General features: G+C 37.1%; 1 protein-coding gene across 2 annotated transcripts in view; it reads left to right on the forward strand.

The window, feature by feature from the left end:
- LPCAT1 (lysophosphatidylcholine acyltransferase 1) overlaps positions 1-14976 on the forward strand; it is a 58742-nt gene extending 43766 nt beyond the window's left edge. Inside the window, exons 11-15 of one of the 2 annotated variants that reach the window (XM_067292425.1) lie at positions 3909-4062; positions 4921-5019; positions 8405-8543; positions 14037-14248; positions 14849-14976. In XM_067292425.1, the coding sequence (XP_067148526.1) occupies positions 3909-4062; positions 4921-5019; positions 8405-8543; positions 14037-14221 (577 nt within the window). In that variant the 3' untranslated portion in view covers positions 14222-14248; positions 14849-14976. Of the gene's footprint in view, positions 1-3908; positions 4063-4920; positions 5020-8404; positions 8544-14036 lie in introns of both variants that reach the window. The other variant, XM_067292426.1, reaches the window with a different exon arrangement.

Raw genomic sequence — 14976 nt, forward strand, 5'->3', positions numbered from 1 at the left:
CTCACTGAGAAAGCGTTATATGTTGTAAATTAAAGCACATCTCCATCTTTTTATGGGATAAATTTGTTTTAGCTGCTTAAGGGTCTCCTTGCAGGCAACTATTCTGAAGTTCTGGTTTGATTTGTCCCTATAGCCTCAAACTTCTGTTCATTCTAATTCCTGCACTCACTTTGCCCAAGAACTGTGGTGACTCTTCAGCCTTAATCGTTGTTCTGCTTTCTTACAGAACCCTAACTTATTGGCCATCAGTGTCTTCTCAGAGAAGGCTCGATTTTCATTCAAATGATTTTCTAATTTTTTTAGTCATTAGTCTCAGTTGTAACTTGTTTCATCTTCTGAAAATATTAGATAACTATCCTTTAAAAAAAAAAAAAGCCAAATACAGCACATATTGCAACCCTAATTTAGTAAACATTTCTTCCACCCCTCAATGTCTTATTTCTGCCATCTTACCTTCTGCCTTTCTGTTTTCTGTTTACATTAGATTTCCCTAAAGGGCATGCATCTTTTAATTACTATGTTTTGACTGCTCTTAGACAAATGTTATAAAATCAGTCTTGATATAGCCTGAAATTTTGCTCAAGTAATTTTAGTGACAGGCCTTTTGCACTGTTTAAAAAAATATTGGTAGCCTCATCAAACTCTAGTCAGATTAAGGATAATCTATTTGCTGATCTCTTGTTTGTTCGGGTTTTTTTTCTCCCCTCTCTGATCTCTTCCAGTATTGTTTTTGCCTTCTCTCCACCCTTCAATTTGTTAACATTTAGTACTGCATTGTTTACTTGATTACTTCTTGATATTTTTTTTCTTTCACTTAATACCTTGGTTATGATTTGGGACTTCTAGCAAGGATCAGTTTCCTTTTGTTTTAGTCATCTTTGTTTTCTATTCCCTGATTATTATTTTTTATTAAGATTTTCTTTTCTCATTTTCTTGGATGCCAGGCAGCACCAATACTTGTAGTTCAGGATGTCATGTTTTCTCTTCTAGTACAACAGTTAGCTTGCACTTCATGCATCAAAAAGCAATATATAAAGTACAGCAAGAACATAATATGGTATTGTGGTACAAGCGTGCATTCTATCATTGATATAGAGCACTGGATCATTTGATTTGAAGGATTCTTGACCAGTTGTGGTGCATTTACTATGCAGACTCTGAGGTTCTTTGTGCTTCTCATTGAAGACATGATAGCTGTGCTTATGTCTGTTTCTTTTAAATGGTTTGGTTTACACCACATCATCTTTTTCAGGTTGGATAGCAAAAAATCCCTTGCTCTTGCCATCTACTTATTAGCTTTCACAGTAGAATTATTCTAGCTTAGTTCAGTAATTTTTATCTTTAACAGTGATTTCTTTCAGAATTCTTTCCGCATCCTTAGCGGTCTCCTTTGCAGTTTTGCAGCTGTTTAATATTCAGTCTCCATTATGGCAGGAAGTCATGCAGAAGAACATCAGCCGACATAAACAAATGTATTGTACTTGTTTGGCTTAAGGCATGTTTCTCTGTGAGCTTGCAATTTACAGTAGTTAGCTACAAGATCCAGATGTTCACATGCGACTTCCAGCTCTGTGAGATACTAAGAGTTTTGTGCTGGCAGGTGTCCAACATGCAAGAAAGGAGTTTGTTTTTCGCGTGGTCAAATGCAGATAAAACAAGCTAAAACATCTCACTTGCTAATAATTGTAGTTATGAAGAAAGTACCCTGCCTTCAGGAATCTGGCTTTCCTTGTGAAGTCTGCTGTGAGGGATTTAATGTTCAGAGCTGTTCATTGTGGAAGATGCATCCTTTCCATCTTCAGGGACTCAGAAATGACTTTCATGCCAAAATGCTCAGCTAAAAAGAACAGAAGAATGAAGCAGAACACAACAGCAAATAAAGCTATATCCTGCAAAGCCTAGGTCCTGTCCTACTAGAGACTATTGAAGCTGTTAGGCAAACAAACATGATTTCATGAGCAAAGGCGTTCACTGTTGGTTTTCCAGCCTTTATAGCCTCCTTTGAGATAAAAGCAGCAATTTTAAAGGAATTGAGAGATTCAAACTATTTCACATTAATTCAGTGCTAGTCTCAGAACAAGAAACTCTTGTGGGATTTGGAACACTTGGCTTCAAAACACTTCAGCACAGTAGGTCATGTTAATCCACAAAGCAATTACTTTATGATTCTGAAAGAGGCAAAGGGAAGTGAACCCACCTTGGATTGCCAGGAAGTACAATGCATTCATATTGAAGTTGAAGCTAAAAATGTTTACCTCACTAATCTACATACTGTTTGGGGGATTAGCTCACTGTTTTTTGTGTATTTATAATTCCAAACCACAAGATGTGTCTAAGATTTGTGATAGGCCACAGCTACTTTCTTATATAAGGTTTTGCTCTTCAAATTTTTATCTATTCAGTTTGGTTATTTCTTGGTGGAGAGGAAATCCCATCAAGTCTCAAATGCTATTCATGAAATGAACACTCACTCTGTTCCAGAAGGTGGATTTTGAGTCATTTCATTCCAAATCAAATTTCCCTCTGATTCTTAGGGACAGATGTTAGATTGTATATTCTGTGTCAGTGATGGCTTATCTGAAGAGAGGATTCAGAAGCCAGCTGTCCTTATCCTACAGTTAGAATTCATTTCTGCTACTACAATGGGGATGTATATTCACTGACTAGGATTAGTGGACTGTTCTTATGTAATGCCACATTAGAAGCAGAGTTGTGTATGCATTTCAAACTCTCCACAGATTCCTTTGTTGCTGTTTCTGCTACTCTTCTATTAGACCAGGGAAAGTGAATGCCTGTAGGGGAGTTATTGTGCTCTTGTTATATTGTCAAGGACTAAAACGGATGATAGATGCCTTATTGTCAGGAGGGAGAACACACGTGAATGTTTTCCAGGAACTACAGGCCTCTGGAAGAACAGGTGCACGTTCAGGTCTTATAATTCAGAAATACGAGGCATGGAGTTCTTGGTATGTTGCAGAAGAATATTGTAGATGATGGGTTTTGGTTTCTTTTGTCTGCAGACTAAAAAGTTTGGATGCCTGCATTACTTTAAATCAGTTCAGAGCAAATCTGCAGATCAAGATTTGGTGGATGCCATAGTGGGGAGAGAACTTATTTTTCCCACAAACCTGCAGCACAGCAAATACTTAAGATAATAAAACTTTTTTGTGTGTGAAGCAAAACCAGGAAAAAGCTTGACTTAGCAAGAAATAAACCTGTTCAGCATAATATCTTCATTAATATAAAGCTGTTCATACACCAATCCTGAGATCAAAATCTGGTTTTGCAGTCAGGAGGAGTGGGGAAATTGATGCAGCTATGCTTACTACTAAAGCCTTGTTTGATGGGTAGGCCCCTAACAGTATTCAACTCTGGACAGAATGTGAAAAGCGAGGACTAACAAACAGGGTTAACTGTATAATCGCTATTATGTCATCCCTGACTTCTTTTAGGCAAAGTGCATAAGGTCTTTCCTGTTCAGTGCCATTAGTAAATTTGGAATCAGTAACTGGTTTATGTTACTGTCCTACAATAAGGCCATATTCAAGTGACCTAAATCCCACCTAGTTCCCTTTACCTACTATTCCCTGTTAGCTAGTTCTAGACTGATGTGTCTCCACTTTGAACTTCTTATGCATGTGTCTTATAATCAAAGTAGAATAAAGCATATTAGTTTATGACCAGGGTTCCTAAGTCCTTGTAATAATTTCTAACATAGTTCAATAACTAATGGAAGCCTTATAAAATAATGGACCCTGATATTTTTAAAAAAAGTCACTTAGTGACTTCTTATCCTGAATTTGTTACATCTTACCCTATTATCATTCATTGTTTCATTCAGTACATTGATACTTCTATTTTAAAACTAGGTTTATTTTTTAAATGCGCAAAAATAATGTGCTTTCTAGGCTGAAGCCAGAAAAGCTTGAAGGAGATCTTGATAAATATGCTGAACGTGCCATGAAAATGAAAAAGGAAAAGGTTGATCTTAAAGAATTTTCAGCATACTTGGAATTTCCAATTTCTCCCACATTAGAAAGTATGTTTGCCCTTTTTGATGAGGTAAGAAACAACACCATGTTTAAAAATTGTATCACTTGTGATAAACTCTGCTTTAATCTGATTTTGTTCCCACTGAATTCACTGAGGTCTGATTTGAGCCAGTGCTAAGTACTTTTGAGAATATCACTATAGAATTTACCTACTGCACTTCCCTTTCAGCAAGGTAAGACTCCATTCGATTGACTGCATTGCCCTAAATAAAGCAGTCGTTCAGGTAGAAGGTAAAAGGACTATCAGTTGGGCACAACTGATGCTTTTTTTTAGATGCAGTATACGAGGAGGAAAAAAGATTGGTTCAGGCCAAGCCTACCTTGTTGTTGCAATTGGATGCAATATCTATCGGTCAATGTTTCCCTGAGCTTGGCAAATGAGCCAGCTTTTCATTTCTTTGTCAATCAGCTAAGATGGGGAAATGACCATTATCTTTGTCTGGATGAGTTGTTATTTAGACCAGGAGATTAGATTATGTCCACAGTGTTCTCCTCTAAGCCGGAGAGTAGATGTCATGTATTCAGGGCTTAATTTAAGCTACTTTTGTTCCTGGGTTCTCTAATTTTAATTTTAACCTGGTAGTTTGGATGTCTTAATGTAAAGCCTCAAAAATGCAAGTGTAGGGTAATGATAGCAGCAGTATCTCCCAGGAATCTTAGGATTATGACTTCTGGGATTTTGAAAAGAGTCTACAGAGGTCTTACCACCCAGATTCTTGCACTGAAGTAATTCATGTTCCGTGAGACCTTTATTGCAACTGTGTATGTAAAGGTCTTTCTGAATATTCTACATCTGTAGCAGCTGTTAAGTATTTATAAAAATTCTGAGACAAATTGCAGTGTTTTGAGGTGAGGTTTTCCTTTGCAGAATGAATATGGCATAATTGACATACGGGAATTTGTCATTGCTCTGTCAGTTGTCTGTAAACCATCCAAAACTCTGGAAACAATTCAGTTGGCATTTCAGGTAAGCAGCGTTTTCTTCCTCTATGTGGTTTGCATACTTTGTTTTTAGAAATGATGCCTTTAGATTTACAGAATCTTGTTTCACATGCTCTTTTGATATGTACTTGTATTTTAAATATATATTAATGCAAAATTGGATTAGAGGGTCACATTCAAAGGGAATGAACCACAGGTTTGGGCTTTGGTCATGTAAAACAATGGGGGTTTGGAGACTGACATTGTTCTCTGTGGAGCTTGACTAGAATCTTTACTAGCACACTGAGTTTCAGAACTGCAGTCCTTTGTATTGATTGCTCCAGACTAAATGCTAATGAGTTGTGCTTATTGCTGTTTATAATCTGCTTCTGTTGAATCTTTTTTTCTCCAGGTTAATAACATTTTTCAAAATATTCATTTTTACATGTTCATAGAAACATTTTTCTCCTTTCGTTTCCTTGGTAAAATTCTCTAGTCTTACCATGTTTCTGTGGTGGTCCTGCAGTTCTGAAGAAAGTTCTTTGCCCAGATTTTATACTTTCCAGAAATGCTCTTGATCGTTTTCTAGCCCCAGTATTTTGTTGAAGCATCAGCACAGATGGCTAGTGCAGGCTCTTTGGGAAACTGGCAACAGCAATGCTGAACATTTGCCATTCCAGTGAATTTGTCTGACACCTTGATTTGTTACTTTTGACTCATTTCCTTAATACTGCTATTTCAACACATTTTGTATCAGTCTTTTCCCTTTCCTTTGAACTCGTAGTGTCTTGTGCCTGCAGTGTTACTGAGACTGGAGAGTTCTAACACTTGATGCTGTTACCACTAGTGAATGAGTGGAGTTGAGAGCATTGCCTTGCATAATGCTACATGGCAGCCTTATTTTCTGAGTGTAGTTGTTCTCAGGTTCTTCAGTGTACCTGTTTTTTTTTTCCTTACCTGTTTTTTTTTCTCTTACCTATGTTTTCCTAAAGAAATGAGTCTCCTGTGAATGTTTAGTGTTTGCATCTACCATTCTCACCCTTTGGCAAACAAATTTGACTAAGGAGAAAGTGACAAAGACATTTAGTTCCTACAAATTTTGTGAAAATCAGCAGCAATTAGAGGATAAACTTATTACTGTTTCTTCTAAGGGAAAAGCAGAGAGGTCTCTGCCCTTAATGGGGAAGCATGGGGAAATGGTCACATGCTGTCTGGCCAGCTCTGTGTGTTCATCATAAAATGAACACAGCTAAAGTAAATTTGAATGTAGCTTTTGGGCAGTATTTCAAAAAATTTGGCTATGATGATGCAAAATATGCATTGTACTCTTACCATTTAAGAGAAAGATAAGATCTCGGACTGAGTGATATTTAATTTGGAAGCACCTAATTTAATAGAAGAACTGTTTCTTGCAAGATTTGTTGTTTTTCAGTACCTGCTGTAATCTTGGGAACTGAGGATGCATAAACTGAGTTCCTAGGTTAACTGCAGAACAGACTGAACTGTAGAACTGCAAAGACAACATGCATTAAGATGGGGAAGCATTCAGCAAGAGAAAGAGGGCATGGCTTATGGTTTATCCTGCTAGTGATGATCAGAAGGATTAAAAGGTCTTGAGCTGAGGAAATTTTGCTGACAGTACCTTGGGAAAAAGAAAAAAGGAAAATAAAACCTGTGAAGTGATTGTGTGTGTGTTATATATATGTGTGTATGTGTGTGTCTATTTTGTGTGTGTGTATTTTTTTTAATCTTTTCTCCCTTCCCCTCTCCCTCCCTTTTCCAGGATCATGTACATTAAAATCTTCACACAGCTTGTTGGGAGGTATTGAAAGATCAGGCTGGTTCATGAATGTGTGATTTTGAATAGTTGCTGTTTTCAGCCATGTGCTACTTTTTGCAAAGCATCTTGTCATTTGCTTTTAGGGATAATTGAACAAGTGCTCAAAATGAAAGTTTTTTTAGTATGTTGTTGCAGATCTTGAAAAATAAAGGTTATTGTGCCACCAGATTTTTAAACTGGTGGGCAATTAAAAGTAGTAGAAGAAGGAATTATGATAATAAATTCCAAGAGCAGCACTCTGGTGTAAGTGCCAGGCATCCTCCCTTTCTAATTGCTAAGGAAATGAAAGGGTGTTGTGAATCCTGCCAATGTGATGTTTGATGTTTGTGAACCTTTCCATCAAATATCACCTTCTGACTACCTGAGCTGTGAAAACACAGCAGACTTTATTAAATCAGTATCTTGTCCTTGCCCCTACTCTTTGTGAAACAGTGTAAGTTAGGTGCCAAAGAGGAAAACACAAGAGTCCTGTTTTGGTCATAACTGTTGTTTTCCATGGAACTTTAATGTTCTTGATTCCCTTGAGGTGTGCTCTCTTGTGGCAGCAACTTTTGCTTTGTGAAAATACTTCCTTATATGCCTGTTTTGTTCAGCCTCATCAATTCTCACTTTTTTATTGCTATGGAGAAACTAAAGAAGTTTCCAAAACAGTGGGGGGGGGTATATATATATATACACATATGTATGTATATGTTATATTTCAATATTTGCAGTGCTGTTTTGACAAAAACTAGACAAGGATGTTTAAAAAACTCTTCTGCCTCAGTTTCTGTTGAAGAGACAAAATGAATTATTCAAGTTTTATGATGTTTTGTTACAGATGTTTTTAAATACTGAGATCCTTTTTCCAGGGGAAAGCATTTTATGTATTCAAAGATAGAATGAGACTATAAACAATTATTTTTAGTTATCGGTTTCCTTTAAGTAGTAAAGCTAACTTTTTTCTGTGAGAAACTGCTTCAGGACTTAACAGAGAAGGATACAAGGTATTTTGTAGATCACTGAAGAAGTATTTGCAGAAAGTTACAGGGTTCTTGAATTTCACTGTTTGGAGTAGGAGTCATCTGATTAAGACAACAGCATTTAGATGTAGGCGTTTTTGTGCAAAATTGGCATCTAATCGGTTAGACATTGGTGAAGATCTAGTTAAGGGAATCTTGAGTTTTACAGCTGACCAAATGGAAAAGGTAGCTGCCTTAGGCCAACCTAAATAGGTTTCCTGATTCCACAGACTCCTTGGGAGTGTAGACGTCTAGCACTATGGACATTATACTTATTCTCAGTTATATGCCTGCAAAAGATGTTAAACAATTTTGCTGTCTGTTAAATACTCTGATTCTAGTGTTGAGGTATGCAAACAGGTTTTTCTGGATATAGCAGGCTTTACTTTCTAAGCATACATAGGCCAATAATAATTTCATCAATGCTAACTTTTACCCAGACTATTCAGAAATTCTTAATACACCATCAACCTGAGACCAAATAGTATTTCCAAAACCAAATTTTATTTGCATAACTTCTTAAAGTGTTGCTGTTTATGGGAGTTAATATTCAGCTTTGCAATGATTTATCCTGCTGTGTTGTTTCATAGCTATACCAGTCAGAAAATGGAACTATACTAAAAGAGGATTTAGCTCATATTCTGAAGACTGCCATGGGTGTGTCGCAGATCAATGTAACGCACCTTTTTAGAGCTGTAGATGAAGAAGAAAAGGGGGAGATTACATATGGTGAGTATTTCAGGTGGATCTGAAATGTCACAAATGTAAAGGTCTGAATTCATGTTGATTTACAAACAAGTTGTATTTTTGTTAGACTTTACCTTTTTGTCTTTTTTTGTAATTATAAAAGCTCTGCAGACAGTAAATTTAGATTAAAAAATTTGAGCTTCACCTGTAATATCTAATGTCACATTTACATATTTTCAGAATTTGTTTCACTTTCATATTAAATCAGGCAATACATAGATTAGCTCTTTCAGCGTATTCTGTTCTGTGACTTCCATGTGCATGAATAAGTATTTTTGAGAAAGCGGTCTTAGCTCGTCCCGTCATTTTGTCTGTTGTATCTGTTCCTCATTATTTCTGTCCTCCCAGAATATATTGGGATATAAGATTTCCTACTCCTAAAGTAATTTCTCAGCCTGTTTTAAAAATACGTTATGGAGGAAGGGGTTGGAGGGAGGACGATGAGGGGAGGAATTTTGAACAAGCTGCTCAATATATAGTCTATAATGCAGGTCATTTGGAGGCAAGAAAATTGCATTCAAAAAATGGTGAGATTTGGGTGAATAAGGTAAGGCACTGGAAATCAAAGCTCTAATTTCAATTGTATCATTTAAGTATTAATGTTGTTAAGAATAGTAATAAGATTAAAGAATAGCAGTAGTAGTCTAAAGCAGCCTAACCTGCAGGCACACCTATATTCAGAAGTTATTGATAGCCAGCCTATCACACATCTCTAACAGAAGTGATTATGACTTGCTCCTGCTCTATTGGTTTTTCTTCAGGATAATCAGTATGTATTTAATTTGTAAAATGCTACAAATTAAAACATTAGAAAATTGCAATTTCTGCACTAGTAATTCCCACGTTACTACCATACAATGTGTAGTGCTTCAACTACAGCACCATTTTACTTGAATCTGCTGGAATGAGTCTCATTACTACTGACATCCCTTTTTTTTTTCTTTCTTTTTTTTTCCTCCCCCGCCTGCTACCAATACCTTGATTCCTGCTGTACTACCCTTTTCTTCATATATCTTACCTGCCAAATCCCCAGCATTGTTTCTGTCCCTCCTCCGTGATTGCCCTTTTGCTGACTATATTTTTTACTCCTTGTTTTCTGCCAACTCACTTGGTCATGACTCTTTCCCCCCCCGTTGCCACCTTCAAAAATGCGAGCAGTGAACTTAGGCTGGTGAGCCCAGCAGGACTCCTAATGTTAGCACATCTCATTATTTGAAAACTGCTGAATTTGAAATAGTATGCAAGCAAACTCGAACCAATTCACATGGGTTATTGAATAATTTACACTCGATATCCATCTTTAATAATACCCAGTTGCATTTAAATCTGCACTTTCGCCTGAATGGCTGTGGGATGTTTCCATAACAAGAAATGCTGGCCCATTCAGCTACAACAGTGGCCACTGAAATGTTTACCTGTCATTTCCACTCCTTTCCTTATGCATTCACCAGTAGTCTGTCTTGAGGTTTTACAAAGGGGATGGTGTTTGCATTGCTGCTTTGAAATTTTGCTTGGATCTTTTTCTGAGAAAAGTGCTCATTTTATAAATAATATAAACATTGTAAAAACATTTTTAGCAATTTATCTGAAAGCTTAATCATAGTAAGAATAAGTGTTCCATTTTATTGTGGTAGAGAACCGGAAGATGAAGGTAGACTTTAGGTATTGCATTTGTGCCTCCTCAGTGTTTCAGTTTATCATAAATATTTAGGGCCTTGCCTTGCCTGAGAATGTGTGTAACTTTCCACATGTTCAAATTGTTGCAACACTGAGAAAGGAGAGGCAGAAAACTTGCAAATTACAGGTTTTTTTGAAGGCATTGTCCAGCAAGATTCTGGGAAATAAAAGCTATGTCTGTCTATCTTCCACTGTCTGTCTATCCAGTGGAAGAGTACTGAAATAACTCTGGATCACACAGCAGGGAAGACTGCTCACAAGCCTGCTACCCTCTTTCTACTCCAAATTCTAACACCTTAGAATACCAAGTATTCAGACTTACGATTTCTGAGAACAAAAAATAAATTATCCAGCCATCAAGCCTAAATCATAGTATGAGTCCTTGAATCCAGAGATCTCATCCCCAAATAGAAGCTCAGGTTGCAGGTAAACCAAATAGCCAATAGCAAAATTAAGATTATGTAATAGATTGATAATGCTGAATCTGAATTGTTAGAAGTTTGGATTTCTGGCATGTGTTTGGAAAGTTGCCTGTGTACTGTGTCAGTTCTCTTAGGCAGTCTGCTATTAGCTTAACTGCTTAGATGCACCTTGTTTCCAAAGCTGATACAGTCTCTGTAATTTAAAGGGACAAAATTTCTCTGCCTTGAGACATGATTCTGGAGAATTTGAGTAAGTGCCTGTACCTTTCTACAGTCATGCTGCAGGTGTGCATCATAAATTCTCAGAAATTCTGTTTGCCCTTGATAAATGACAACTGTGCAAGTGTTCTGAAGATCCTGGCTTGCTTGCTGACAGCAAGGAAGGGAGCAAGGCAGTGTTGTGAATATCTGCACAGATGAACACTTAGAAGAAGGAAGAATTATTAGTAACTAGAGTTCTTTAAAATGTATTATCTGAATCTGTATTCACCACCCATCTATTCTAATTGCCTTGGAGATCCTGTACACTAAAGTGATTATGTAGCTGAAGGGTGTGGGGGGAGGGGGGGAATAGGAGATTCATGAACTTGCAGCTTCCACCAGGGGCATCAATTAGTGGGGGTATGCAAGAATTTCATGCAGGTGTTGGGAATGCAGGAGGAAAACATCTGATCTGAAATTCTTGTAGTACATACACAGACTTAATGCAAAAGTATAGATATTAATTCTAAAAGAATTCTACTTTGGGCCCTTTGTCACCCTTTTTGCCTCTTCCCCTTGATAAAGAGTGGAAAGCAAAATTACTTTTTCTCCAAGCAGATGGTTATGATCTCTCTTTTTCTCAAGTCTAGTGCTTCATGGTTGTCTTAAGCTTGAGCACCAAAATGAGAACTGTAATTAGAAGCGCTACTGGAACAGCTTGTTCTTTGTAAATCATCTTGTCCCATGTTTCTGAGGATAAGGCAAATCCCAGCAGTCTTTCTCTGGGCTCTGCTCTGAAGCATTTTGATAAGTGATTATTCCTTTATATCTTTAGGACTTGTTTCAGCAAGACCCAAAATGCCTACTTAGATCTCTCAAATGTTATCCTGTTCAGTTCAGTCCTCCTTGAAATCTGAGTTTTTCATTTGGATCCAATACTGAAAAGACATTCAAAGATAGTGACAAAATTGTCAGGATGCAGGTTAGGATATATATTGTCATATTTGTGTGAACAGCCACTTTAAGGGATTTTTATACATTCGTTTTCTAAAAAGATACAGTTGCCTTTTGAAGAATTACTTAGAATGGCATCTGCAGTAAACTTTCTAGTCTTTCCCATGCAAAAAGGCTTATGCCTAATGTGATTATAAGAGCATCTTTGGTGCTGTTGGTTGAATTTTTATTCTTAGTTCAGTTGGGCTAAATTCTCAGCCTAAAAAGGCTGTTTTTTCATGATCATTAATATAATAAACACCATTGTGTGTGTTATTAGGAAGAGGAGTAGATTCCGGGGACTAGCTTAAAACTTCCCTGTGAAAAAAGGAAATGTTTTCACATTCCTGCTGCAGGCTAGACCCAAGTGAAGCTGATGGGTCATTGGTCTCCTTGTTTGCTGCAGTATCATAGTGTCCTCAGTCACGTTAGCTGAATGTGCTCAAGTGTTTTGATTCTGATGAATTAGTTTGCACTCAAGTGTTTCAATATTATTAATACAATATTATTAATATACTGTTATTGTAACTACCACCACTGTTAAAATAATGGTTCTACAGTTCCTCCTTGGAAATGATCAGAGTATTAGACTCTTTGCTACGAGGTTTAAAAAAAATTTTTTTGAACTTGCATTAAAAATACTGTCAAATTAAAAATTTATTTGCGTCTTATGACATATTTAAGATATTTTTATTTTCATTGAAGGATTGGATATCATTTATGTGATATAACAACCTGTGCTGTGCATTTTAAGCACTTGAGGACTTCAGAGACAGGAGGACATTTTTAAGAATAAAACAGTATAAAAAAAGTATAGGTTTTTCAACACAGATGATAAAGGGTTGAGGTTTTTTTAGGACCTGAATATCACCAGCTTTCATTGAAGTTACAGGGTCCAAGATAATGTTAATCCATGTAAAGTAGTGGATAGAAGGCTTCCAATTTTTTTTTCCTGTTTGCAGAAGGGTGAAGATTTGTTCATTGCATTCTCCCCATCCACCCCTTTGCACCAGTTCAGAGGCAGTGTTGAACTACACCTTCCATGCTCCTGTGAGCCAAAAGACATTCCCCTGTGCTTTGCAATGCTGAGAAAAATACGCTGTCCCAAAGAGCAAAGGACAGAGGAGAGAGGAGGCTGTGGTAGTTTCCTTCTTCCATGCCGATCCAGTTGTACCAGAAGGAACTGGGCTTCCCTCATCTGAAAAGTTAGTTCAGCTGTCATCTGCTCTGCACTCCAGGGAACTTGCAGCACTGCCCGGTCATAAGCTTTTTTGGGATAATACAGTGGATTTGAGTGGGCTGTATGTGATATACTGTAGATAACAGTTAGTAATAATGTTCACATCCAGCTTCTTCCAGTGTCAGTTTACATTATAAAAATAGCTTCTTATGACTTGGATCCTGTACAGGATCTTGATGTTTAAATCATGGCTGAATAACAGCCATATGGACAGATTGTGACAAGGCTTCAGTGCCTCTTTTTTGACACAAAAATGTAACTTTTTGGTGTTAGGGATTTCCCCCTTCCCCCAAGAACTAATCTTGTTCTCTATATTATTTTATTAATATACAAAACTAAAATCAGTTTTTCATAATGTGAGTCATGACTTATAATTTTATAATAGTGTTTTAATGGAATGAGCAAGCAAATGAATTAACTTCTTGCAATATCAATCCCTAAAATACTGGGAGCTTTGAAAGGGTAGAATCTTGAAACAAAGGCAGTGATGACAGCCAGCCTTAGGTTGAAGAGAATTGTCAGTGGAAAGCATTACAGGGTATGTTTGCAAAAGATTTCCCAGATTTTAAGAAATGACTACTGTAGTTGTTCACCATTGTTCTTCAGCTGGAGGGCTTCTGCCCTTCCCCCAGTGAGCAGTGAGATGCTATGTCAGGGCATGCGGTGCTCCTTGTGTGGTTTTAAGCAAATCTGAGTCTGTTTACCCCTTTCCTGCACAAGCTAAGCTGACTAACTTTGCTTTGAAAGCCTTTAAGAGTGCTTAGATAACCTTTTGCAGCATCTCAGTTGTGAGGGCGTGGTAAACTTCTGTTGAAAAGTTGAAACAAACTATGAGACTGGCATTGTTTTTTCCAAAGTGATCCTGTGATTATACTCCATATGTGTTTGAACTTAGCATTTCTTTGTTTCAAAGAGCTGATACATTTAACAAAAATTTTTTAGATGATTTCTACAGATTTGCTGAATTGCATCCACACTTTGCAGAAGACTATCTGTATTCCGATCAGATGGGAGCTGAGAGTGGTTTGGAGACTTCATCTCTTCCTGCTCCTAATGGCATCTGTACTGACTTCAGCCCTGAAAATGCTGAAGATAAAAAGAAGCCCCTGCAGAAGAAACTGAATTAATACTACAACTGTTACCTTCCTCTCCTGGTGAGAGGATTGTCTTTTCTTGGGATTTTCATAAGTCACTCCAGCTATACAGCAAATACCAGTTTTGTGTGTGAAAGTTCTCCCTTAATACCATTTTTTGATTCATATGTGCTATATTTATTAGTATGTTCCAGATTACTTTGGGGAAGGTGGGGGGGGTTGTTTTTTTGTGGGTTTTTTTTTTTTAAGTCTTTGAAAGGCAAGAATGTGAATGTGCTTCATTATTAATGTTCATATTTAAAAGGAAGCAGCACACTTATTTATATTTCATTGGGTAGTTTCATGTACAAAGTGTCGCACAAATTGTGCATGTATAAAGAAACTGTAGCTACTATGGTGTTAAGTGCACTTTGGTGATTAGTGTTTTTCCTAGTTACAGGGATGTTTTAGGGCCTAATTTTGCTGTCCGTATCTGCATAGCCAGGCTTGTTGATTTCAGTGGGGTTATTTTCTTGGACAAGGGAAGCACATTTTTGGCCATTTGTTTTGGTTTCATTGAACAGTTCCGAAACAATAATGCAAAAAAAAAATTGCTAAGGATTACTTCTTATTTTTATTGTTTAGTGACAAAATTTTCTCTTTCAATCCACTCCATGGTAGAATGAAAAGGAAAGGCGCTCTTCACCCCTCCCTCATCCCCAACACTTTCATTCTACTGTAATCTTCCAAATGCAATTAAACTTGAATTTTTTTCCAAACTGACATACCACATGTTGTTTGCAAACACA

Source organism: Apteryx mantelli, chromosome 2, assembly GCF_036417845.1.
Source record: "Apteryx mantelli isolate bAptMan1 chromosome 2, bAptMan1.hap1, whole genome shotgun sequence".
NCBI lineage: Eukaryota > Metazoa > Chordata > Aves > Apterygiformes > Apterygidae > Apteryx > Apteryx mantelli.